At 55.1% G+C, this 24,562-nt stretch overlaps 1 protein-coding gene across 3 annotated transcripts in view; it reads left to right on the top strand.

Moving 5' to 3' along the window:
* PRR5 (proline rich 5) overlaps positions 1-24,562 on the top strand; it is a 45,896-nt gene that overhangs the window by 10,719 nt on the left and 10,615 nt on the right. Inside the window, exons 2-6 of one of the 3 annotated variants that reach the window (XM_031940836.1) lie at positions 3,221-3,308; positions 11,394-11,507; positions 17,130-17,210; positions 21,953-22,001; positions 23,450-23,507. In XM_031940836.1, coding sequence (XP_031796696.1) covers positions 11,404-11,507; positions 17,130-17,210; positions 21,953-22,001; positions 23,450-23,507 — 292 coding nt within the window. In that variant the 5' untranslated portion in view covers positions 3,221-3,308; positions 11,394-11,403. Of the gene's footprint in view, positions 1-3,220; positions 3,309-7,161; positions 9,507-11,393; positions 11,508-17,129; positions 17,211-21,952; positions 22,002-23,449; positions 23,508-24,562 lie in introns of those variants that run through there. The other 2 variants (XM_031940835.1, XM_031940837.1) reach the window with 2 other exon arrangements.

Here is a 24,562-nt window from a genome sequence, read left to right as displayed (position 1 = left end):
TTGAAATCAACAAGAGATGCTGCAGAGGTGAAATCAACAAGAGATGCTGCAGAGGTGAAATCCAACAAGAGATGTTGCAGAGGTGAAATCAACAAGAGATGTTGCAGAGGTGAAATCAACAAGAGATGCTGCAGAGGTGAAATCTACATGAGACAACAAGAGGTGGTACAGAGATGAAATCAAAGAGAAAACGCTGCAGAGGTGAAATCCGACAAGAGATATTGCAGGGATGAAGTTGATAGGCCTTAGATACAGCTTGGATGTGAGGGGAAATGAGATAATAAGCATTCAGAATGATTCCTAAGGAGAAATCCTGAGGGACTGGGAGGATGGTGATGCTCTTTACAATAATTAGAGAGGAGAATTTATGCAGGGAAGATGATAAGTTCTGTTTTGGATGTGTTGAGTTTGAGATGCCTAAGGAAATCCAGATGAAAATGTCTAAGAGGCAATTGATGATACAAACCTGGAACTTGAGAGACCCTACAGCTAGATGTAAAGATCTGGGTCTCATATCTGCATAGAGATGTGGGTTGAAAAAAGGTCACTAGATTTGACAATGAAGGGATAATTGGTAACACTGGAGAGAACAGTTTCACTGAATGAGGAGTGTTGGATTATGGAGAAGCTAGATGCTTTCAGGTGGATCCAAAGTTTGAGTATGGGGGGATCCAAATGTCTACCCTATTCAAGCAACCCTTTTTTCAGGGCTGAGAGGCCCTTCACTTAGCACCCTATGTTCTTGGTAGTGGGAGGATTAGGAAATGATTTTCTGACATATACAGGAAACCCACACAGTTCACCAGCTGACAACAAACTCTTTTAGACCTTAACGATGTGGTAGAAGTAGCCACGGAGAGGAAGGAGGACACTTTTATCCATGCTCATATGCTTCTCCTTGTGAACCCCACTAGGACTAAAAGAGAGGAAGACCAGAGCTAGGGGAGGAGGCGGTAGGACCAGACTGAGGCATGTGGCCCATCCAGGAAAAGTCATCATACTTGCTTTTGTTACCTCTCAGTCCTTCTAGTAAATCTACTTAGCCACAAGGCTGGGACAACACTAGAGGGAAGGGGAGGCAGGGGGTGAGAGTCTGAGACTGAGCCTTTGGGTTCAAATCCTACCAGGCTGGCTTTTGATTAGGACTTGGGGTTGGTTGGAAAATGCATCGAGGCCATGAGCCTGAGGGGGAGATGTAGAACAGTCAGTGGGCCAGGGCTAGGGAAGGCTTTCAGACTTCTGTCATGAGGGGGCCTGACACTGTTCCTCTTGAGGGGCTAGAAGTGTCCCTCTGGAATATGGAAAGGATGCAGGCCAAGCACTGACAGGTCTCAATTCTGGAGGAAGTCAAGGGAGGAGAGGAAACTTGCCTGAGCTTTAGGGTCTTGTGTCACTCAGGACCTGTCTTCAAAAGCCCTTTTCCAAAGAGATCCCCTAGCTTGTAGGTTCTGGCTCATGTGTCATTTCAGAGACAGTCACTGCAATTTGGTAAGCATGAATTAAGTAACAACTGCATCCAAAGGCCTGTGGGACATGGAAGGACTGACTGACTCACTCCCAGCCCAAATGAGTTCACTTTTCTTGCCACTCCAATCGGTGCCAGCTGAGTTCCCCAGCCATTGGCTCACATTGTGGCCTGCCCAGCGCTGACCTCACGTCAGCCCTCTGAGGTGGGGGGACCCACTCTGGTAAGCTCATTTCACAATGAAAACGGGACTCGGAGGCTGAGGAATTGGTTGCTGTGTATTTGCCAAGGGGAAGATCCCTAGAGTAACCTGTATTTAGGGAAGCCGCTTGCTCTCCTGGGCATGGCCTCAGGGGGAAGGCAGGTGCCCTAAGGATGTCACTTTGGGAGGAAGTTGCAGGATGGGGAGAGGGGCATTGTGTCCATCAGAATCAAATAACCATAGTCACTCAACTGACCAAAGCACCTGCTTTCCCTGGGACCTTGGACAAATTCCAGCTCTAAAATAGTGTTTGGATGAGAGGGAATTTAGGTTTCACCTGGGAATGATGTTCCACGGCATGTGTCCCAAGGCTTCTTTCTGCTCTGACATTCCGTGTTCTGTGGCCCAGCTCTGCCATGTCCCAGCCCTGCCATCCCCTGTTCTCAGGCCCCTCCTAGCTTTGACCCTCCCTGTCTAAAGCTCCTGCTCACTTGCACTCGTTGGCTTCTGAAGCCCCTTTCTGGTTCAAATCGATGGTTCTATGAACCTCCTCAGGATATAAAAGGTGTCCCACTTGCCTCCATTTCAGGAGGTTGGGCCTCCATGGAAGATATTCCCCTTCCCCTCCTTTGCTCACCATCCCCCTCCCCCCAGGGAGAACATGGGGAACGACTGTCAGAGGTGTCCCTCTGTCTCCCAGAGGACGGCCTGTCTAGTACCACCTTCTGTGGGTGCCCAGTGCCCCGGCTTAGGCTTCAAGATTCCCGTCCTAGGGCCAGGAGGCAGCTCCCCAAAACACACTCATACAGAACTTCCCACTCTGCCCTACTCTGCCTGGAGGCTGGGGCTCACTTCTCCCAAGTCCCTGTATCTTCCTGGGCTCCCCAGACTCCCCCATTGCCCTCTTGCCACAGGCTGGGAGCGTGGGAAAGAAAGAGTAACAGAGGACTGCTCAGCTGCTGCCCCGGCCACTCCGGCCCAATCTTAATTCGCCAGCCAGCGGCGCGTGAGCCAGGTGGGACTGCATGAGTCTTATGAAGAAATGGTGTCTGAAGATGGAGAAATGTGAGAAAAAGGAGCCAGATCCAGGGACCTCTGCAATGTCCGCTGCTGTGAGGAGGCTGGGCCCCAAGAAACGGGCAGGCCCATAATGGGGCCAGAGCCAGGGCCAGGATGTGTCCTTTCCCTGGCACCTTCCCGGCCTCCTGGGGCTACAGCCTCACAGGCTTTCAGTGTATGGCTGAGACCTTGCAGGCCCCAAGCAGTGAGGGGCCCAGAGCAGTCTCACAGCAAACAGGGGGGCAGACTGAATCATGGGATGGGATGTTTTACCTTCTTCTCCCTCCTGCATCCTTCCTTGCCTTCCTGTTTCCCTTCTTCCTTCCCTTCCTCCCTCCCTCCCTCTTCCTTTTGTTACAGGAAAAGGTTACACAGGGGAGGGGAAGAGAACTTTTCTCCTCACAATTCTGGGCTGCATCAGGAAAATGCACTTTGCTCAAAAGGGCCTCTTTGTGTTTCTTGCCTCTAAGGCCTGACCTTTCCTTCCCCTGCAGGGCCAACGTGAGCCTCAGTAAGTGTGGTTGAACCCTCTCAGGCTCCCCTTGCCCAAGATTCCGCCAGCCTCCTCCAGCCTCTGAGCAGGTAAGTCCAGCGGCCCTTGGGCTCCCCTGCCCCTCAGGTGGCTCTCACAGAGGATGTGCTGGGACCCTGGGTCGGGACAGGGCCCGGCATGAGAGCGAGGACTGGCAGCCCGGTGGGCAGGGCTCTAGCCCCAGGTTGGCCGCCTGCTTCCCACGGGAGCTCCTTCTAGGATCCAGAGTTTGGGTACTCTAGTCTCCCTTTGTTTACCACAACCTGTGACATCAGACATGATATGCTTAGTTACCCATTTTACAGATGAGGAGACTGAAGCTTACCTACACAGGAGGTTCTGTGACTGGAAGATAGGAGAAAATCAAAGCTAGATCTCACTTTATGGTTGAGGAAACCCCGGTGGGGCTCGGTAACTGACGGGGAGCTGGGTGGGCAGCCTCGCCGAGGAGCTTCGGCTGATCTCTTGGAAGCGCTCCCTGTCTCGGCTTTCCTCCTTCGCAGCCTCTCTGCCCCGGGGCCGCCCGGGTGTTAGCCCTTCCTCCGTGGCCCCCGGGCGTCGTGGACGTGAGGTTTGCCGCCTGCAACCAATCCCCGAGGGGCCGCGATGCGTCCTGCGTCGGGAGGGGCTCCAGGGAAAGCGGGGGGGGGGTGGAAGCTTTCACTTACTCACAGCTGACGGGGTATCTCTTACTGATTTCTCCAGGCTAACGCGGGAGGGGCAGCAAGTCCCGCAGGGCCTGGAGCTGGGGGAAAGGCTAGAAAGATAGGGGTGGGGCTGGAGCTCAATAGAGGAGGAGGCGTCTGCCCGTGCGAGATATCTGTTTTGGGCTCTGAGCAATAGGGAGCTACGGAAGGTCTCTGAGAGAGTGGCGTATCTCGAGAAAATAGTCCGGAGTCAAGGACAGATGGTCAAGAAAGCGACCAGAACAGGAGTTAGGAAATGGTTAAGTGTCGGGGCAAAAGGGTCTGCATAGCATGATCATGTGGGGGAGGGGAATGGGGAGGGGGCCGCTAGACCTAAAATTAAAGGACCCGACTGCAGGTAGCCTCAGTCTCTCCCTTCCTCCATTGTAGGTGAGCCCTGCACAGAAGCCCAACTGAACGCTCCCAGACTTTAAGTTGCATCCCATGTGATGGGGATAGGATTGGGCAGCTGATTGGGTGCGGGGGATGAGGGAGAGGGAGGGGCCAGAAATGATGCCGAGCTCTGGTCACAGGGAAGATGAAGACGTTATCAGGAGGGGTGGGAGGGTCCCAGAAGGGGTCCTGGGGGCCCGATTAGAGGAGAAGTTCCTTTCAGAACACTGAGGGATCCTGAGAGCAGCTGGTGACCCACAAAGGAAGTAATCTCTAAGAAGCTCCCTCGGGCTCACTGGTCAGCTTGGCTGCACACGCCTAGAGCTGGCCATCCCCGGCAGCATCGGACACCCCTTTGCCCCTTGCTCTGAACCTAACTGACCACCATAGTGGTCCTATACCCGAAAAAGAGACGTGTGTGAGTGTGAGTGAGTGTGTGTGTGTGTCTGTGTGTGTGAGTATATGTGTGAGTGAGTGTGTGTGTGTTTGTGAGTGTGTTTGTGTGAGAATGTGTAAGTGTGTGTGTGTGTGAGTGTTTGAGTATGTGTAAGTGAGTGTGTGTGAGTGTGTGTGTGTGTGTTTGCGCGCACACGTGTGCACATGGTCTCTGGTGTGTAGATCCTCTGGGAAGAACTGCTTGATCTGTAAATTAAATACACAGAGATGTCCCAGGGCAAGAACAGCTTTCCTTGAAGATTCTAATGACACGAGGAGGGAGGAAAATAAGCAGTCGCATTGTGGGGCTTTGCCGTCTTAAATGGGAACACAGACTGTCCGCTCTGGGGGAGATCTGAGAACAGGGAATGTCAGGTTTGGGGGGAGGTGAGGAGACACCTTAGGACTTAGCGCATGGAGGCTCTTCGGGGCCTTGGACCAAATGTCAGCACTGAGAGGGACCTGAAAGAGAAGAGCATTTAATGGCCCCATTTTACAGAGAAGGTGAGCCTGGGAAAGAGGGATTTAGAGAGGAGAAGGAAGTACTGGGAAATGCTTTGGTGTGAGTTATTGTTACTATTGTCACCCCTCACTCCATCATCATCCCATCCCCCCATCATCGTCATCATCACACCATCCACCACCACCACCACCATGACTACCATTACCGTCATCACCATCCCCACAAAAATTGGCCACCTCCCTGGTCTTATTTAAGTTTCTCGGTACGAAGCAGGACCCGTTACAGACGAGGATGTTCCTGCCTTAGGAGCCCTTTGTGCCCTGGGTTCCTCTTCTATAAACCCAGAAGGTCACATTCTCCAAGGCTACTCTCTACCCGAACCTTGGACGAAATCTGAGACGGGACGGCGTGGGTGTGAGCCAAGGCTTTCTCACCCACTCTCCGAATCCAGGAGAGTTTGCGCCTTCTCTCCCCCACCCCGTCCGTCTTTCTGCCTATCGCCCTCCCAGGCCACTTCATCTGTATGTTAGGTTAGCTTTAAGCCTCTGCCTGATCTCCTATCTTTGTCACTTCAAAGGGACCCGGAGGGTAACAAATTGGGCTGATAAGAGACAGCAAAGCTGGTCTAAGTCACCTCCTTAAATCCCCAGCCAGAGAACACAGACATCATGCTTTGTGGTGAACTCTTCTTCCCTGGAGTGGGGAAGCCCCCGGGGAGCAAGATGAATAGGCATGGGGCGTTCTAGAGGGCAGATTGCAAATGTCTATAAACCACAGATGGGGAGCAGCTGCCTGCGATCGGCCAAGCACAGCTCACTGCTGCTCACTCTGAAATCCCACTGCATTTTAACACCTTTTTTCCCCCGACTTTTTTTGTCATCTGCCTTTGAGATGAGCTGAATTGAAGGTTACACACACACACACACCCTCCAGTTCTTCAGAACCTGAACTCATCAAGTGACTCAAAGTGACAGCCTTTATCCCCCTGAAGCAGGCAGGCTCTCGTAGGAAACCAGGATCACAGCTGGTTTCAATGGAGACACATGAACTGAGTCTGAGTCTGGCAGAATCAACGTTCTTAGTGAAGGTCTTTGGAGAACTATTTTTCCCTCCCTCCAAACAGTCATTGAATCATCGGCTCAGAGAATCTCAGCTCCCCCGACTCTTTGTCTTATACAAAATCTCAGAATCTTGATGCATGGAGGATTCGAGTCTTAGAATTTTACTACTTTTCAGTCTCACGTTCATAGAATATCAAAATCATTACTGTCTCTGGCTCAGAAAACGTTTGAGTCTTATACTCACAGAACCTTAGACTCAAACTAATAGAATATTAATCCCTTAGGGAATCTCTGACTCATAGAGAGATAGAATCCTTAAGTGTAGAAAAGACCTTGAAGGTCATCTTTCCCACCCACTCGCATGCCCACCCACCCATCCATCTGTCTGTCCATTCCTTGGAGGTCCATCCATTCAGGAATCCCTCTATTCATCTTTCCATCCATTCATCCTCCATACATACATTCATCTGTCCATCTGTCCATTTTTCCATCCATCCGACCATTTATCCATCATCCATTTATTCATCTTTCCATCTGTCCATCCATTCATTTGTCTTTCCATCTGTCCATGTATCCATCCATTTATTATCTGTCCATCTGTCCATCCATCCTTCTATCCATCTTTCCGTCTGTCCATCCACCTGTCAGTCCACCCATCTAGCCATCCATTTATTCATTCATCCATTCATTCATCTTTCCATTTTTCCATCCATCCTTCTGTCAGTTCACCCATCCATTCATCTTTCTATTTTTCTATCTGTCCATCTATCACTCCATCCATCCAGTGCTAAAAGCGGGAGAAGAAATACATTTATACAAATATATGCAAAGTGTGAATGCCCAAGAGTTTGGGAGGGGGAGAGAAGGGGGAGGGAGATCAGAAGTCTTGAAAGAAAAGAGGGCTTGGATTCTAGGCAGCTGGTGTGGACGTGGGGAGGGCCGTGCAGCCCAGACATGAAGGCTGGCCAATACAAAGACTGGGAGCTGGAACTAAGAAGTCAGTCTGGTTGGAGGACAGATTGCAGGTAGGGACAGGGAGTGTACTGACTGGCCAGATTAGTCCTACCCTGGAGGTTCTCAGCCAGTCTGTGCTTCCCTGCACCTAATGGAGAGAAGCAGGGACCCCCAGCCTGAGATAATGAGCCTCGATCTCCCTACCTCCCCGACGAGATCCTGTGAGAAAAGTGCTGGAAACATTCCTAATGACAACACTGCTGATGACTGACCTGTGGCCGGGGTGCTGCTCCCTAAACAAGGCAGGGGACCCCGGGACCACCCTTGGCCTGGCCTCCATCAGCATCTCTTCAGGGATGGGGCTTGCCCAAAGTTGCCCAAGCAGGGACAGTCAGGATTTTTGCACCAAGGTCTCTCGGTTCCCGGTCCATAGGCACAAAAGGGACCACCAAGGTCATCCAATCCCACCCTGCCCCATGTTTTGCAGACAATGGAGCTGTGATGAGGAAAAGGAAGGGATTTGTCCTAGGTCAAACCTGCTCTAGAGTGGGATTTGGAGCTCCGCTCTGGTTCCGGTCCTGATTCTTTCTCCCCTGCCCCGATGTCTTAGTGAGGAGACAGGGACGGAGTCAGAGAGGGGGAAACGCGGTCACTCCACGGGCCTCTTCCTCCCTGAAAGGTCTCTGGTTCCCTCGGCCAGAGCAGAAAAAGTTCCCAAAGGGGAGCTCTCAGCAGGCTGCGGAGCTGCCTACAGGGCATCCAAAGGGTCGGCTGTTGGGCAGACAGACCCCAGGGGCATAGGGCAGCCAGGGCACGCAGGCCAAAGATCCAAACAGTGAAGAGAGAACCAGGCTTGAAGGCGCCATCCTTCCAATGCAGATGGAAGTCCTTGGAGCTGAGCAAGAGCCTCCCTCACCTGAGCCGCGCCGCGAGGCGAGGGGGAAGTGAAGGATGCTGAGATGGAACTGGCCTGAAGAGGTAACAGGACCCACTGATGTTCTGCCTGCCCGGGTGAAGGAGTGAGGGTCAGAGATAACGCCCAGGTCTCCGATGCCCCAAACCAGCTGGTTGGAGGTCCCATAGACGGAGGGAGAAGGGACAGCCAGAACCCAAAGCCAGGATGGGGTTGGTTTGAGCCCCAGACTCCTTAGCTGCCAGGTGAAGGTAGTAAGTTTTGCCCTGTGTGTTGACCAGAGGCCTTCTAACTACTTGGAGCCAGGAACAGGGGGTGGCATGGGACCAGGATCTCTGGGGCCCGAGTTTGGGGGGGGGCCTGGGAACTCCTGCATCTTCTCTATTCTAAGGCTGCTGAAAGAGCACTGAGCCCTCATGCCAAGGGCTGTGAATGTCCAGGAACTGGGCAGCCTCGCCCTGGCACTAGAAGGGAGGGTGGTCCAGGCAGCTTCAGGAGGCTCTAGTTGGGCTGGGGCACAGTGACAAGAGAACAGGGCTGAGGGACAAGGCATGTGGTGTTCTAGTCCTGTGCCACTGATAATCAGATAAATAACAAGCCCTCCTCCAGCCCTGGCCTTCCCTGTTCTAAGCCCCCTCCTAGCTTTGTTTTCCCCCGTTCTAAAACCTCTCCCACCCTGACAATCCATGCTCTAAGCTCCTTTGGATTTCACCTGACCCGATTGGAGTCTGACCTCCCCACAGATCTGGTTTCTGCTCAGCTGTTTTAGCTTTGTGGACCTTCAGAAACGGGCAGGCCGAGTCCATGCCCACGACCACGCAGCCAGTAGTGAGAAGGGGCTGGTGGCCATTGCTCCCCTGGTTGGGATGTGAGACCCCCTGGTTGGGCCCTGTGGTGGGGAAGCTGGCGCTCCTGGGTATTGCAGGAGGCGGGCACTGAGGCCTCCAGAAGGGTGGCCCGGTGCGTGATGGTCAGAGCTGGGATTTGGCCTCTGGGCCCTGAGCTCCAGTCAGCTGACCTTTGTCCACTAAATGGGCTGGGAAGCTGGACTTGCCCTCCGCCTGCCTGGAGCTTACAAGTCCAGCCTCATTTCCTGATTTCGGCCCTCCCCCGCTCTGTCCAGCTGAGCCGGGACCTGGCAAGGGCCCGGGGAAACGACTTTCTTCCCCAGTGATCACTGCTGACTCCGGATGAAGGGGGGCATGTGACCAGCTCCCGGCCAAGGCCCGTCTCCGGGCACCTGATCAATCCCTGGCTGTTCCCTGAACCTAAGAGGCCTATGAGCTGAATCAAACCATGAACAGCGTCTTGGGCTCGAGCCCCGGGGCAGCCTGGGAGAGCAGGTGAGCCTGGAGCAGAACCTGGGCCAAAGCTCTGAAAAGCCTCCTTTAATAATGAAGCCGGAGCTGCCTTCGGGACTTGGGGCCTGACTTGGGGCCAGCATGGCAGCTGTGGGGAAGGGGGCTGCAGCTTCCAAGAGGTGGGCAGCTCAGTAAGGTCGGCAGGGTGGGGATGGCCTGAGGCTGGGGGTCGGGAGCTCAGGGTGCCTTGCCCCGGATGGCCAGCCACCTGGCTTTTCCTCTGGGGTCCTCCCCTAACTTCCCCATGGCCCGGGACTCAGCCTAAGCTCTCAGGCTCCCTGGCCTGGGGCGTCCTCCTCATTGTCGCCCCCACCCATGGGCGTGGGCCCAGACAGCCTCAGGCTCCCTGCATATGGAGTCTGGGTTAAATCTCACTGGGATGATCGTCCAATCCTGTCCCCTTTCTGTAGTAGAGGGCTGGGCTCAGGATCCCTGAGTGTGCTTTAAGTTCTGTTTCCTGAGAAGCTGTACTGCAAAGCTCTGCACTCTGCCCACACTGATTTCTGGGCACCCTGGCTGGGGCACGGAGGGCCGTGGGCTCCCTGTGGGAGATCAGGGAAAGCCTGGCTGCCTCCGGGTCACTTCTGAATGTCCCCTGGGCCCTTGGAGCGTGGGGGGAAGGGCGGTTCAGTGTTGGAGCTGTGCCTTTTGGAATAAGGAATTCCCAGGACAGAAAATCCCGCGTCCTTCCCTTCTTTCTGTGGCCCAGGGCCAGGGGCATCTCCATGGGGTGGGAGCAGGAGGCTGAGCTAGGGCTAGTCCTGGCCATCCCACTGCCGGTCCGAGGGAGGGACCAAATGGCTCGGCCCCAAGTGCCGAGGCTGGCGACTGATGGGCTTGCCTTGTCTCTGCCCGAGGCCTTGAAGACCTCAGCCCCAGGTCAGAAGCCCTGGTCTAACAGCTGGGCCCCCAGAGGCGTGTTGCTCTGGGCAGTTTGTGCACACACAGCTTTGGGACTCCTGGACCGAGTGCGGCCAGGGTTGGGGGTCCAAGTTGGTGGTGTCCCCGGCCGCGTGTGTGCCTGGGTTATGTGTGTGTTGTGTGGGGGGAGGTGCGTCTGGGATGTGTGTGTGTGAGGACTGTGTGTGCCTGGCGTAGGGTCCTTCTCTGCGTTTGCCTCCGAATGCGCTCTGTCGGGACCGTGGGGGCCCCTTACGTGCCGCCGGGCGCGTCCCGGAGCGCACTCTCTCTCCATGTGCCGACGCAAGTGCGTTCGCGAGCGGGGGAGGGGGGAGGTGCGGGTCTGGGTTCACTCTCCAGTGCCCAAGTGTGCTAAGGGGCTGCCGGTTTCCGGGTGCGGCCACAGCTGGCGAGGCTGGAGGGAGGAGCCTCGGGGTGACAGCTGCAGGCAGGGAGGGGGAGCAGGGGTGGAGCTGCCTGAAATGCTGGGGGGTGGGGGACGGACCCGGAACGCGGGGCTCCCAGCGAGCTAGGTCCTCGGGCAGCCCCGCCCCAGCCCGCCCTGCCCCGCCCGGCCCCGCCCGGCCCCCGCTGGGCCTCTGCCTCGGGGGCCAGAAGGAAGGCCACACTATCATTCCTGTGTGTGTGAGAGAGTGAGTGTGTGTGCGCGCGCGCGCAAAAGAAATGATTAACCTCCGCCTGTGACGTGCGCGCGGGGCCGCTTCAAAGTTTGCTTTCTGCCCGCGGGCAGAGGCTGCAGTCTCCGCGGAGGCCGGGCGGAGCGCTCCCTCGCTCGGCCTCTCCCTTTGTCCTCTCTCGGGTCTCCCCCGGTCTCTGCCTCTCCGTCTGCGGCTTCCTCGCGGAGCCGGAGCCGCCGAAGCGGCGCTCGCTCGGCAGCCGTCGCGGCCCGTGGGGGTGGAGACCCTCCCCACCCACCCCCACAGGGCTGACCATGAGGACTCTCCGCAGGTTGAAGTTCATGAGTTCACCCAGCCTCAGTGATCTGGGCAAGAGAGAGCAGGCAGCCTTGGATGAGCGAGGAGCCCAGCAGCGCCAGGCCTGCTCCAACGCCACCTGGAACAGGTAAGGGCTTGTCCGCCACCCCGGGGCCCGGCCCGGCCGCGGGGGGCTGCTGCTGCGGCTCTGCCGGCCCGGGAGCTTGCTCTGGGGCCGGGGATCAGAGCCGGGACCTCCGAGTGTGTTTTACGGAGAAGAAACGGCCTCGGCGCGGCCCGGGATCGTGTCCGGGCTCACATCCTAACACTCGGAGCTGGCGCCGTGCGCTGGCCCGGAGCGCGGCATCCTGGGTCCCGGCTTTGCTGCTGCCCCACAGTGCTTTGCCTCTCGGGCGTCGGGGTCGGGATGGCCGCCTCAGACATGAGCGCGCTCCTTAAGCAGGAGTTGAAGGGGGGGGTGGCCAGATGGCCAGATGGAGAATGGATGGATGGACGGAGCGGGGATCTCTAACCGAGCTCCTTCCTGCTTCCGAAACCTTCTTGGGAGCAAACACTCCGCCCTCCTCCTTCCATAAGCGGCCTTGGGTAAAAAAAAACGTCGGGGCTGGTTTTGGCTACATACCCACGGTGCCCTTTATCTCAGTTTCTCTGCCCACACCCTCCCTGCATTAATGGGCAAGAAGCACACCTCCCTGCCCCTCCCCCTTGGCACTCACGTTTCATCCAGGCTGAAGTCGGCTGAGCAAGGGATGAGCGCTGGGTTTGAGATCCTGGCTGCTCAGGTGTGGGCCAGACCCGGGTCCTTATGGGACACGGAGAGAACTTCCCTCTTCTCTTTTTCATCCTTTGTTACAAAGGAGAGGGAGAGTGAAGGTGGCCTAAAAACGCCTTCTCTGTGGTTCTTTCCTCTGACTAGCCCTGGGAAGCATGTGGTTCAGGGATCAGCATCCCCACTTCACAGAGGGGGAAACTGAGGCTCTTAAAGGGCAGATGTGTTTGAATAAAGGCTGAATCGGTTTCCATTCAACTGGACAGGGCTCTGTGGAGCAGCTCCTATGCTTTATGGGCTAGAACAAGGACACAAGAAGGCCTTTTCTTCGGGGGTTATTATACTGGTGGGAGGAAAGTTCTGTGCACAGATGGCCAGATTCACAATAGGCAGGGAGCAGCTCGGGGCTGGGAGAGCCTGGACCTATGGGGCCCGGGGCAGAGGCTTCCTGGGGGAGGGGATTCTCGAGCGGTGTTTGAGGGAAGCCCAAGGTGAGGAGATGTCATTGCCGGGACCTTGTGTGGCAAACACCCTCCCGTGACTCGGCCTGGAACCCGGGGCGTTCGCGGGCGCAGGGTGGAATCAGCCAGATGGCGAAAGGCTTTCAGTCCCACTGCTGAGCTGGCGTTTTCCCTCTGTCCCCGGAGCTGCACGGCCACGGGGTGCCCTGGGATCTGCCTCCATCACTCCTCCAGGTGGAATGAAAGGGGCCATTCATTCCTCTTTGCAGCCGCAGACATGGCTCTAGGGCCGGCTCCTGTGGGAGGCGGAGGAGAAGGGAGGGGTCCAGGGCTTTCGGCAGGCAGGGTGAGGGGCCAGAACCCTGCCCCGCTCCCAGCCAGCGGCAGCCATTCAGAGGGTCCCACCTGAGAGAAAATGATCCCAGCGACCCAGAATTCCCCTTTCTCTCGTCAACCTAAAGTGAAAGCTGGAGGAAAGCAGAGGCCAGACAGCCTAATCTCACTTAGTTCCTGGCCCTGAGTAGGTACTTAAAAATGCATATTATATCCCTCTTCTCCCTGAGGAGGAAACTGAGTCTTAGAGAAGTGAAGTGACAAGATTATAAAGCCGGATCCCCATCCTCTGCACTTTATGGAAGGGGATATTGAGGCCCAGGCTTAGGATTCCCCTAAGACCATGCAGGGAGTCTCCTCAGGCCCCGAGTCCTGTGCGCCAGCAGCTGTTCCTGAACAGCTGTGGCAGCCGGTGACCTGCCGCACAAACTCGGGCCGCGCTGTCCCCTCCGGATCAGGACTGGGCCAGTCACAGGGGGTCAGGCCAGGCTCTCCCCTACAGTGTTGTTCCACTGAGAGCCTATCGGCTTCATACTGCCCAGAGGGTGGAGGAGACAGGCTGATAGGGTCCATTTTACCTCCAGAGAAACCGAGCCAATTAGGAGACACTCCTTGTCCAGGGTCCTGAAGCCGGACCCACATTGCCCGGGGCAGTGTGCCTGGGGAAGAGTTAGAGCAGGTTATAGTGACCCTAGTTTAATCTCTTACTTCCACCAATCCCCATGAGCAGGCTTGCGAAGCGGGGATGGGGATGGGGTCTCTGGGTTTTTACTTTTCTGGAAACCTAGAGTTTATCCCCAGTGGACTGAAGTCATGGGGAGACCCCTTGTAGAAAGTGGAGGAAACGGTCCTGCCTCTGGGCCTTTCCTGGTCCTCCTGACTCGGCTCCTTCCCCGGGGAGCACAGTCATTTTGTTTCTTAACTGCTTTTAAAATAATAAATAAGCAAACATTTTTAAAACTGCTAAAGTGCTTTCAAGGCTACAGGTATTAATACCCCCATTTTCCAGGTGTGAAAATTGAGGCTCAGAGAGATAAACAGTCACAGAGGAGGTGAGATTTGCCAGATTCCAAGGCCAGCTGCTGGCATGTGCTGCCTCCATTAAGTTTCCAGCCCTGAGGCAGCTAGAGAAGCACTAGCAGGGTGTGGGGGGTGGGGCAGTGCTCCCACCTGTTCCCCTCCGTCCAGCCCAGCCTCCTGCTTCGAGTTCCTCATTCCCACCCCTGACCTTTTGGGGTGGGGCCCTCCGGTGTTTTCTGGGAGTGGAGGAGAAATCCAAATCCGCAGCCTCCAAGGTCCCGGTAACCCGGACTCCGATTATCTCAGATTTGTGTCTCCTTCCCCACCTTGTGCAAGCAGGCCCCACCCTGAGCGACCCTAGGCTTGGGGTGGGGTGCGAGGGTGACCTGTCTGAGGATTGACCCGGCAGGTCTCGGCCCCTGGAGGGGAGCGGGTTGGCACGGAGCTGCTCTGGGGAGACAGTGACAGCAGTCACCAAATTCTGATAGAAGCGGGACTCCCCGGGACTAGAGAGGCCCCTGAAACCCGGACCCTTCCCTTGTCCAAGCCCTGCCTCTATAGCTTGAGGCCTGGAAAGGGGAGCCCATTCCCCGCTCCAGCAGAGGCTGGGAGATCCCTGTTGTCCAGAACCACGAGGTTCCCTCCTTGCCCCCCAACCCTGGGAGTCGGGAAAGGAGAACGCCAGATCCTTGCGTCTGGGACTTTACTGTCCTGAGCGGCTTTCCCAGTGTCTCCTTTCGGCAAACACGCATTTACTAAGAGCCTGCTCGGGCCCTGCCCTGGGGGAGCTGGACAGAGTCTCAGAGGGTGAGGTGGCCTCAGCCTTCAGAGAAAGCGGCAAGGGAAGGTCCAGAATAAGTCTGGAAAGGCCGACAAGAGCCAGACCTGGGCCAGCTGGGTGGGGAGTGAATATTGTTTTGGTTATTCAGAAATAAAAGCTTTCCTCCAAGGGCCTCCTAAATCTGCCTTCCTGGGACTGAGCAGATAAAGCTAATCCCCTTTCCCAGGCCCATTCTTTGTGTGATCAAAGGTAGTATAAACTGTCTGAGGGAGGCTGCTGGTTTCATCACGTAAATGCTGACTCTGGACTGGTTCCTTCTGCCCTTGGGCAAAGCCGAGGACGACCCTTATCTTGGCTTCTAGGGCCAAGGGACCCCAGGAGGCTCCCTGCCTCCACCTTATCTTTGCCTTTCTCCAATGACTCCCAAGGCTGACTGACTCTCCTGGCTTCCTAGCTGGGCTGCTCTAGAAGGAGCTGGCCCGGGCTCTCCCTGACCTTTTGGAGAGGGTCATGTGGGAGGCTTCCTGCCTCCATTTGGCCCTCGCCTTTCTCTCTGATGATTCCCAAGGCTGACTCTGCGGGCTTCTTTAGCTGGGCTGTCCTAGAAGGAGCTGGGGCTGGGCTCTCCGGGGTCTTCTGGAGAGGGTCGTCTGGGAGGCTCGAAGGAGCAGCCATTGGCACCTGGCAGGGAATTGGGTCAGAATATCAGAGCGTATCTGGGAGGGAGCTTAGAGGAGGGGTCAGAAGGGCAGCTGTGGTGCAGTGGTCAGCGCCAGGGCCTGGAGTCCACAAGCTTCAAGTTTAAATTTAATCTCAGCCCGTCCTGGACGCTGTTTCACCCTCTGCCTTGGCTTCCTCAATAACTGTACCGACCACTAAGATTGCCAAGCACTTAACACAATACCTGGCACATAGTAGGTCCTTCCTAAATGTTTATGCCCTTCCCCCTTCTTTTCTGAGTGGGAAGGCTTTCAAAGCTTAGAGCTTGGAATGAAAGGAGGAAGGGGGAGGTCCGTGCCCACACTGTTAGCTCTTGGGCAGGGTGGGAGGGGGATTCTGGGAAAAAGGGATTGTAAGCGCTGGGCCAAGCAGGGAGGCTTGTGAGGCTGGAGACTGAGGAGGCCGGCCTGGGTGGTTGAGGTTATGGGGATTATCCCTGTGGACATTTCTCTGGGACCGTTGTTGCCTTCTCTAGCCCATGAAGCTGGTCCCGGGGGCCCTGTCCAGCTCAGATTTGCCAATGCTTGGGTCTTCCCTCCATTCCAGCCTGACATCTCTGTCTCTAGTGCCCTGCCCCGAGCCACCGCAGTCCCAGAGTTAGGGGGAGAAAGGGTTACTCCTGGTGGCCCAGTGGAGAACAGGCAGCCAGGTGGCGGCTGCTCTCAGGTGCCCCCTCCGGTATCTGTTACTGAAAGCAGGTCCCCCTTCCCCTTCTAGGGCGCATCTTAGCAGCAGCCCAGAGGCCTCCACGCCGTGAGCCCCGCTAGAGATGGGGCTCTAAAGGGTGGAGCCGCACTTCCGACCTCGGGACTGGGGAAGCCCCTCCCCCTGGCCCGGGCCATCGACCTGTCCCTCAGGTTTTTCCTGTCCAAGTTCTCCCCCCCAAGACACACACCTGATCACATCAGCCAGGATGGCCCCAGGGCACGGAGGGACTGGCCTCTGACTCACTGGGCAAGTGAAAGGTTCATGTGAGGGGGGAGGGTGAGATCCTGCCCTAGGGTTTGGGGGTGGGGGTGGCTGGGCGGGCGGAAGCTGGCGGTCACCGATTGCTCTGGAGCTGCCTCAGGTCAGGGGGAGCAGGTTGAACCCCTCTTTTCCCCGATAGCCCCGGCCTTCCCTTCTCCGGGCTGAGCAGTCAGGGCTCCCCGACCCACTTGTCTGTAGTACACCCACAGAGGTCGGAGGCTTCCCTGGGGCTCAGCCCCTGGCTTCTGGCCAGCGGCTCCTTCTCTTAAGTGCCTACTGTGTGCCTGGGTAAAAAGGAATAATTCCTTCCCCAGAGGGGCTCGCATCCCAGCGGGAGGAGATATACAGACCCTCGACAAAGTTCCCGAGCTAGGATATGGGGACAGCCCCCCAGAGCGTCCCAGGAGGGGGAGGGGAGGAGGGCAAGCCTCCCCAGCTCAGCAGCCCACAGAGACCCCTCGAGTGTCCCCAGGCTTAAAGGACGCCCCAGGTGTTGGCAGTAGCCAAAGGTCACAGGGAGCCAGGACCCAGCCAGCGGGAAACCTCCCTCCCCTCCCGTTCTTTGTTCCTCTCCTTGGTGGGCTGGGAAAGGTCTGTAGCCTCCCCTACTGCCTGCTGAGGAGGATACTGGGGCCCAGAGTGGCCGCCGCCCCCAGCAGGACCCCCGCCTCTAAGTGGCCCCTCTTTCCTCCCCAGCATCCACAATGGAGTGATTGCTGTGTTCCAGAAGAAGGGCCTTCCGGAGCACCAGCTGTTCCACCTGAACGAAGGAGTCAGGTGAGTGACCTTCCGGAGCAAAGCAGCGCTGGGTGGCCGGGACATCCGGTGCTCAGAGCTGGGAAAGCTCCCCCCCAGGGGGGGATCCGGAAAAAGGAGAAGCCGGGGAGGGGATGCGCTTCTCTGGCCAGCCCGGGCTGGACACCCCCAGGGCCTCTGGGCTCTCCCTGGCTCTTGAGGCACCTGGTCCGCCCCGATCTTCGGCCACTGCTCCCAGAGACAGTTCCCCAACTACCCCGATGGCCAGCTACGACTCCCAGCCCAGGGCTGGGGCCGGGAGCCTCAGTCAGGTCAGTGCCCTTGGGGGCTCATTAAGCCTGGGTTTCGGGCAATAATCAATCAACAATGTCCATGAAGCACTTTCTCTGCCTGGCCCAGGGCTAAGAAATGGAGATAGAAAGGCAGAAACGGGAACCTCTGCCCTGCCCTCAGGGAGCCCCCACTCCTGCCTACCCCTGGGCCCCTCTCTGACTTCCCAAGTGGCTCTGGCCAAGCCCCGCCACAGCCTGCTGGCCGTCTCCTTCTGGCCAGTGCCAGCCTGGACCCAGTCCGCGAGAACCCCCGTCTTTGGGGCAGGGACAGAGCAACACGACTCTGCCAAGTCAGTGGCACTAATCTTCCATCTAAGGAACCTGAGGTCCGAGGGATTACCCGACTCATGGGAGGTCACCTAGCCCGTGGGCAGCACAGCCCCACACTGGGAGGTCTGCCTAGAGGAGGGGGCATCTGAGCTCCTGCTGCATGGAAGAGGTGTTCTGGGTGATTTAATTCAGGGGATCCCTGAAAGGGGAGGCAGCTTGGACCACAGGAGCGATAGCCCTGATGCCAGGCAGACTCTGTTCCTGAGATCTCCGTTCCTGGAGGCCACGTGTGCAGCTTTAGCCAGGACGGGTCCGAGGCACTGGAATTGTGGGATTCCAAGGTTCTGGACTCTTTGACATTCGATAAATGGAAGGCCAGGAACAGCAGCCGACCTCAGGTCCTTCCTGCAGGGGCTTCCTTAGGCAGAATCACACCAGGGGCTGGGCTCAATGGCCAGGATGAAGTGGCCCGAGCAGAGGCTGGCAATCTTGACCATCAGGGAGAGAAGCTCTGGCCTTGGCCAGGGATGGCCAGACGTCCCTGTGCGCCTCAGAGACCGGGCCTGGGAACCCGTTAAATGGCCCTCTGGAAGAGAATCCCTGAGGCTCTTTCTCAGGGCCCTGGACACCACAGGGGGCGTCCCTTGGGAGGGGCCCTGAGACCCAGTCAGGCCAGGAGGTTTGGCTGAACTGGGTTCCCCCTGACATAGTTGCTAGTTTCCTCCCCCCACCTTTGAAGAAAAGATGACGATTCTGCCGGGGGACAAGAGTGCCCCATTAGTGACCGGTGGGAGCTTTGTGATGTTACACAGCCAGGTGAGGGGAGGACAGAAGGGACAGAAGGGCAAAGACCGGCCCCAGCTCTGCTACTGATGTCTCTCAGTAACCCGGGGAGAATGCACTTCTCCCATCTGGCCCACCCAGCTCTGCCATCCCTTATTCTAAGCCCCCTCCCAGTTCTGCCATCCCTTGTTCTAAGACCCCTCTCAGCCCTGACTTTTCCTGTTGGAAGACCCCATTTAGCCCTGACATTTCCTATTCTAAGGCCCCTCCCAGCCCTTCACCTTGCCTGCCTCAGTTTTCTCCTCTGTAAAATAAGCTACAGAAGGCAGTGGCCAACCACTCCAGTAGTTTAGCCAAGAAAACCCCGCTTGGACCCACAAAGAGCCGGACACAACTGAAATGCCTGAAGCGAGCTGCCCCAAAGGTCGGGCCCTAAAGGAGACCGTCCCTGACCAGTGGACAGACCTCGGACGATACGTTGCAGTCACAACTCCCGTCAAACTCGGCACCAGCCCATTGAGTCTCTTTATGTGTGGAAAGTGTCACAAGCTCCAGAAATGGACCCTGAGCATCCATGATGTTGGACCTTTATCTGAATCTCCAACAAGCAAGGCAGGAGCCCAAGGACATGTTTCCCCCATTGGAGAATTCATCCCCATCCAGAGAAACCTGGATTCACCTCTAGGCTGTGTCCTAAAAGCCCTGAGTGATGCCCCAGCTGGGAGGAGGGTCCCTGGAGTCGTCTAAGAGAGCATCGAAAGCTGTTGCCTCATCAAGAAGCATGAGGGTTGGAAAAGGCTGAGAGAGTTGGTAATTAAGAGATCTCTGGTGACTTTGGAACAGGCAGGTCCAGGTGCTTGGAAGCCAGAGCACGGAGGGTTCAGAAGGGATTGAGGAAGGAAGATGTGGGGGCCACAAATAGAGTTTTGGAGGAGCTGGACTGCCAAGGGCAGGGTTGCTATGGGATGATGGATGATCTTGTGAGGTTTATTGGGAGGATAGAGAAGACACTGGCCTCTGACAGTGAAGGAGCTAGGGAGAGGTTGAATTGAGCAAGGTTGAGGATGATTGGGGGGCAGCCAAATGGACAGCTGGTCAGAGAGGAAAGGAGGTGATGGGCACCCCTGAGTCAATTAAACTCACGCAGGGGCCTTGTTGTACAAAGGAGGCAGAGTCCCAGAAAGAAGGAACTGGGCCCAGACTCCAGACTCTGCACTCACTTCTGTACCGTTTTTACTCCGTGATGGTGCTTTGGATCCGAGTCTTTTCCACTGGATGGTTTAATGGCAAAGGAGAATTCTGGGATCACAGAAATTTCATGGTCTGTTTCCTTTCTGAGGGCTACATGTTATGTTAGTAATTAATTAAACTTATTGTGAATATCTGATGCTTCTGAGGCAGGAAAGGGGAAAGAACAAGGGAGGACGTGATCTTTGTGTTCTAACAGCCTCCTAAAGTGAGGCTTAAGGAATGGATAAGACTCTTGGAAATAGAGAATGTGTGGGATGGCAGATGTGATGGAACAGGGGCTGGCAGGGACCTTAGAGCAGGGAATGGCAGAGGTGTAGCTATAGTACAAGATAAAAGAGAATGTCAGAACTCCAATGAACATATAGTCCAATGCCTGAGGAAACAGAGCCTGAGGAGGAAGGGACTTTACTGTGGATCATGGGAATTCTGAGTAGCAGAGGCAACTTCAGTCTCCTGAATCCAAATCCTGTGCTCGTCTCCCCCCGCACCAAATTGCCTGTGAAGTCTCTTTGTGTTACAAGCAGCTCACAGAGGTCAGAGTACAACTGGCCTGGAAAATGATTTGCACAAAGGATTTGCAGGAAGCAGACCTAGTTTTCATCACCCCAAGAACAGCTTAAGAAATCAGGGTGCGTGGATGCATTGGAGGTCTTAGTGTGCTTAAGAAAGGATAAATGTGCAGGATGCAAAGAAGCATGGGAAGACTTCTATGAACGGAAGTAAAGTGAGCACAATCAAGAGAACAACAAGGCACAATGACTTGGAGAGCAATGAGAAAACAATCTACGCTGAACCTTGTGCCTGAGAGAAGAAAGATGAGAAGGCATCTCCTTGACTTCCTTACTGAGGTGGGGACCTGTAGATAAGGAGTGCACAACTTTCCTGAACTCCTCCCCTTCCCTTTCTTTTTTATTTTCTGTTGGAAAGGATGCCTTGTTCGTGGAGAAATGGGACAGAAGTATGAGGAAACAAGGCAACTTTAAAATAGGAGAAAGCCATAAAAATGAAGAAATTGGGGGAACGGAGAGCTGGATTTGCATTCCACTCCTCTGTAGTTACTAGCTGTGTGACCATAGGGAGCCACTTGAATGATTCAGCCTCAGTTTCCTCATCTCTAAAAAGGGCAAGTCCCTAGAACGGAATAACAAAGTGGGTGTGAGTCCCTTTGTGACAGTAAAGGCCGGGTGCATGCTCATTATTCTGAAGAGAGCACTTAGAAAGGGATACTTGTTTCCATAAATGGTCTCTGAGGGTGTCTGCAGATGGGCCGAGCCTTGTGAGCCCGGTGCTGGCCCTGAGTGTTCCAGCAGGACTCTTAATTTCTCAAGGATGTGTATCCTCAGTCTATCCTCCCATGGACCCAACCACAAATAGTGCATTCGTCCTGAGGATGCAGCTGGGGGAGGAGGGGTAGTCGGTAAGAACACCGCTCACCCGGAAGAAGCCAGTAAGTCCCCAACTCAAATCCCTGTGCCTTTTATGAGGTGATCCACAAAGTGCCGATGGCAGGACCCAGCTCCCAGGGCTTCTTGGGGAATTCAAAGTGGTAATAGCTAGAAAAATCGAGAAAATGGCTTCGTCAAATCACTGACTGGGGCTTGGGGAGGTGGAGAAGTATATAAGGACCAGGGTTCAAATCCTGGCCCTGCCGAGGAAGAGCTGTGCATCCCCCCACAAGTCACTGGACTTTCTGAGCTTCTGGGTTTCTGTTGTAAACTGATTCAATAAACTTCTATGAAGGACCCCGAAAGTCAGGGGTGAGAGATGAGAGCCCTGCCCTCCGGGCCATCCTTCCTAGGCAGAGAAAACCCCAAGCTGAGTTTGGAAGGAAGCACGTGCAAAGTTGTCTAGGATCAGGACTGAGACCTCAGTCAGGAATGTGCTGCAGGGGAAGGAGGATCGGGAGAGGGCTTGAGGATGGCACTAGGGAGCTAGAGACTCTCCAGGGCCAGGGGGGAGAGAGAGGGAAGCTGTCTGTATAGAGAATGATTAGCAGGCAATTTCATTGGCTGGAAGAGCAGAGGCTCCCCTGAGGGCTTGGGCCTGAGGAGCCCCTGCTCTCCATCTAAGGACCCACAAAGCGGGTCACTGTTCTCATGTCTGCATCCCTTTGTCTTCTGAGCACAGGCAGCTGCTGAAAACTGAGCTGGGCTCTTTCTTCACGGAATATCTCCAGGTGAGTGTGCTCACCCCGTGCCCCTCCCGAGGGTGGGACTGGGCGGAGGGCAATGGTGATAGAACCAGGAAGAACAGTTTGATACAGTAATGATGTAGCGTCTGCCTGGGGCCAGGGGGCTTTACAGACAGCTCCATGTTGGCTCCTCCCAATAACTCAGGGCCGGGGGAGGGGAAGCGGCTCTGTTTTCACCCTCATTTTACAGATGAAGAAACTGAGGCAGTCAGAGTTGAAGTGATTTGCCAGGAGTCACAAGATTAGGAAGTGTCTGAAATAGAATGTGAACTGTGAGCTTTTTGACTCCAGGTTCAATGCTGTAGGCACTGTGGCAGTTCCTGGGTTTGAATCCTGATCATTATAGTCTCAATGTCCTGGGTTAGAGCTGGATTTAGGCTTATGGCTGGCTTTTAGATATATTCTCTGTCTTATAAAATGAGGCTCCTCCCAGTTCTGTCATCCCTGTTCTAAGCTCCCCCCAGCTCTGACATCCCCTGTTCTAAGCTCCCCCCAGCTCTGACATCCCCTGTTCTAAGGTCTCTCCCAGCTCTGACATCCCCTGTTCTAAGCTCTCTCCCAGCTCTGACATCCCCTGTTTTAAGCATGCTTATGGCCCTAATTTTCTGTGGGTTCTTCGCCCTTCAAGAATCAGCCCCATCTTGTCCACCCCTAACCCCAGGCTGAGGCAGACATCCTCGGCAGCAGCTTTGCCCAGGCAAGGGTTGGTTTGGCTATGCCCTTTGGTGACCCAAATGGGCTCCAATGAGCCTATTCTCTCACCCCAGTAACTCATTATAACCGGAATGGGGCTCCAATGAATGGTCCTGTGCCATATTCATAAGCGTGTGCTACCTCACACTTCTTCCTCCGTTCTTTGGGCCCAACCAAGCCCAAATTAAGCACACATTTGGGAGTGCCATTCAATGCTGCCAGAACTTCCAAGTGAAGGGACTTTCTTTTGGCAGAATGGGTCAGAATTCCGAAGTGTGGTTTCTTCCTTGATTAGTGATAAAGGGGCCACAGCTGAGCTTCTGAAGAGGGGGTGGGACAGCTTGAGGAGGGGATGGAAAGAAGCTCAAGTACCAGTCTCTGACCTCCACTGAGAGAATTTATCTAAATCGCTTTCAGTGAGTTGGGGGTATAAGCATGAGAGGAGCAGTAAGAGGGAAAGACATTTCTACTCTATAATCTGCCATCCTTTAGAAATGAATCTGTATTTTAGTTTTTACCTGCACTTGCTTATAAATGCTAGAATTTCTTTCCTTCCCTGTTGACTGAGGGCGTGAAAATGTGTTGAAAGCCAAGGGGATGGGGACCAAGGTTGGGGACCAAACCAGGGAGCTTGGGATGTCTGAGGCTCCTTTGCACTGTGACATCCCATCTTCTCAGCTCTACTCCTGATCCTGTGGGCTTCTGGGAAACACTGACATCTTTGGGGGTTCTGCTTTCAGAACCAGCTGCTAACCAAAGGCATGGTGATCCTGAGGGACAAGATTCGTTTCTATGAAGGTAAGCCCGAGCAGGCAGCCCTGAGGGCTGGAGCCCTGACTTGACCATTTTAATTCAATTGGCCGATGTCCATTGAGTGTCTCCTACTTGTGGGACCTCATCCTTTGATCCTGCACCATTGGCCTCCAACATGATGACCCTCCATCTCCCCACTGTGGGGCGTTTTCCCTGCCTGTGTCTTCCTTCCCCGCTCTGCCCCCCCCCCCTCCCCCCGGCAGTGCCCCTCCTTGCCTCTGTCTCCCCACTCTCCCAGCTTCTTCAAGGCTTAATTCCACATCTGCAGGAGAGCTTTCCTGGTCCCTGCAGCTGTTAGGGCTTCCCTTCAGACATTACCCCTTCTTTATGTCTGGGCATGTCATCTCCCTGAGAACGCTGATTGTGACCACATTGAGAGCAGGGGTATCATGCTAAGAGCTTAGTCCAGTGCCCCATGATTCTTTTTTTTTTTTTTTTTTTTTTTTTTTTGCTGAAGCAATTGGGGTTAAGTGACTTGCCGAGGATCACACAACCAGGAAGTGTTAAATGTCTGAGGCCAGATTTGAACTTGGGTCCTCCTGACTTCAGGGGTAGTGCTCTATCTACTGCACCACCTAGCTGCCCACCCCCCATCCATGATTCTAGAGCAGAGTGTTTTTGGGTGACTCAAGAGATCTTGTATAATCCCTGCCTTGCCCCTGTGTACAGTTGCTTATTCCCAGGCACCAAACAGAATGTGTCGGATCCAAGAACTTCCCTTTGTTTGAGGACCAGGGCATGGGTCAGGGAAGGGTCTAGGTGCCAGGATGGGGATCAACTTTGGAAGACCTCCCAGAAGGCCAAAATTCAGCCCAGCACCCCTTCCCATGAGGACACAACCTTATGTTCCCATTGGAGGTAAAGGCAGCAAAGACAAGTAGCACTGAGTCTCTCTCAAGAGCATAACTCCATAGGATTATAGATGCAAAGCTAAAAGGGGCTTAGGTCTCCCTTGGAGAATAAAGGCCTCTGGAATGAAAAGGCCTTGGCCAAGAGCCCACAGCTAAAAGCCACCAGCCAGGATTTGAATCCAGTTCTCC

Source organism: Sarcophilus harrisii, chromosome 5, assembly GCF_902635505.1.
Source record: "Sarcophilus harrisii chromosome 5, mSarHar1.11, whole genome shotgun sequence".
Taxonomy (NCBI): Eukaryota; Metazoa; Chordata; class Mammalia; order Dasyuromorphia; family Dasyuridae; genus Sarcophilus; species Sarcophilus harrisii.
The sequence above is the reverse complement of the archived record's forward strand: the minus strand, read 5'-3'. Positions and strand labels throughout refer to the sequence as shown.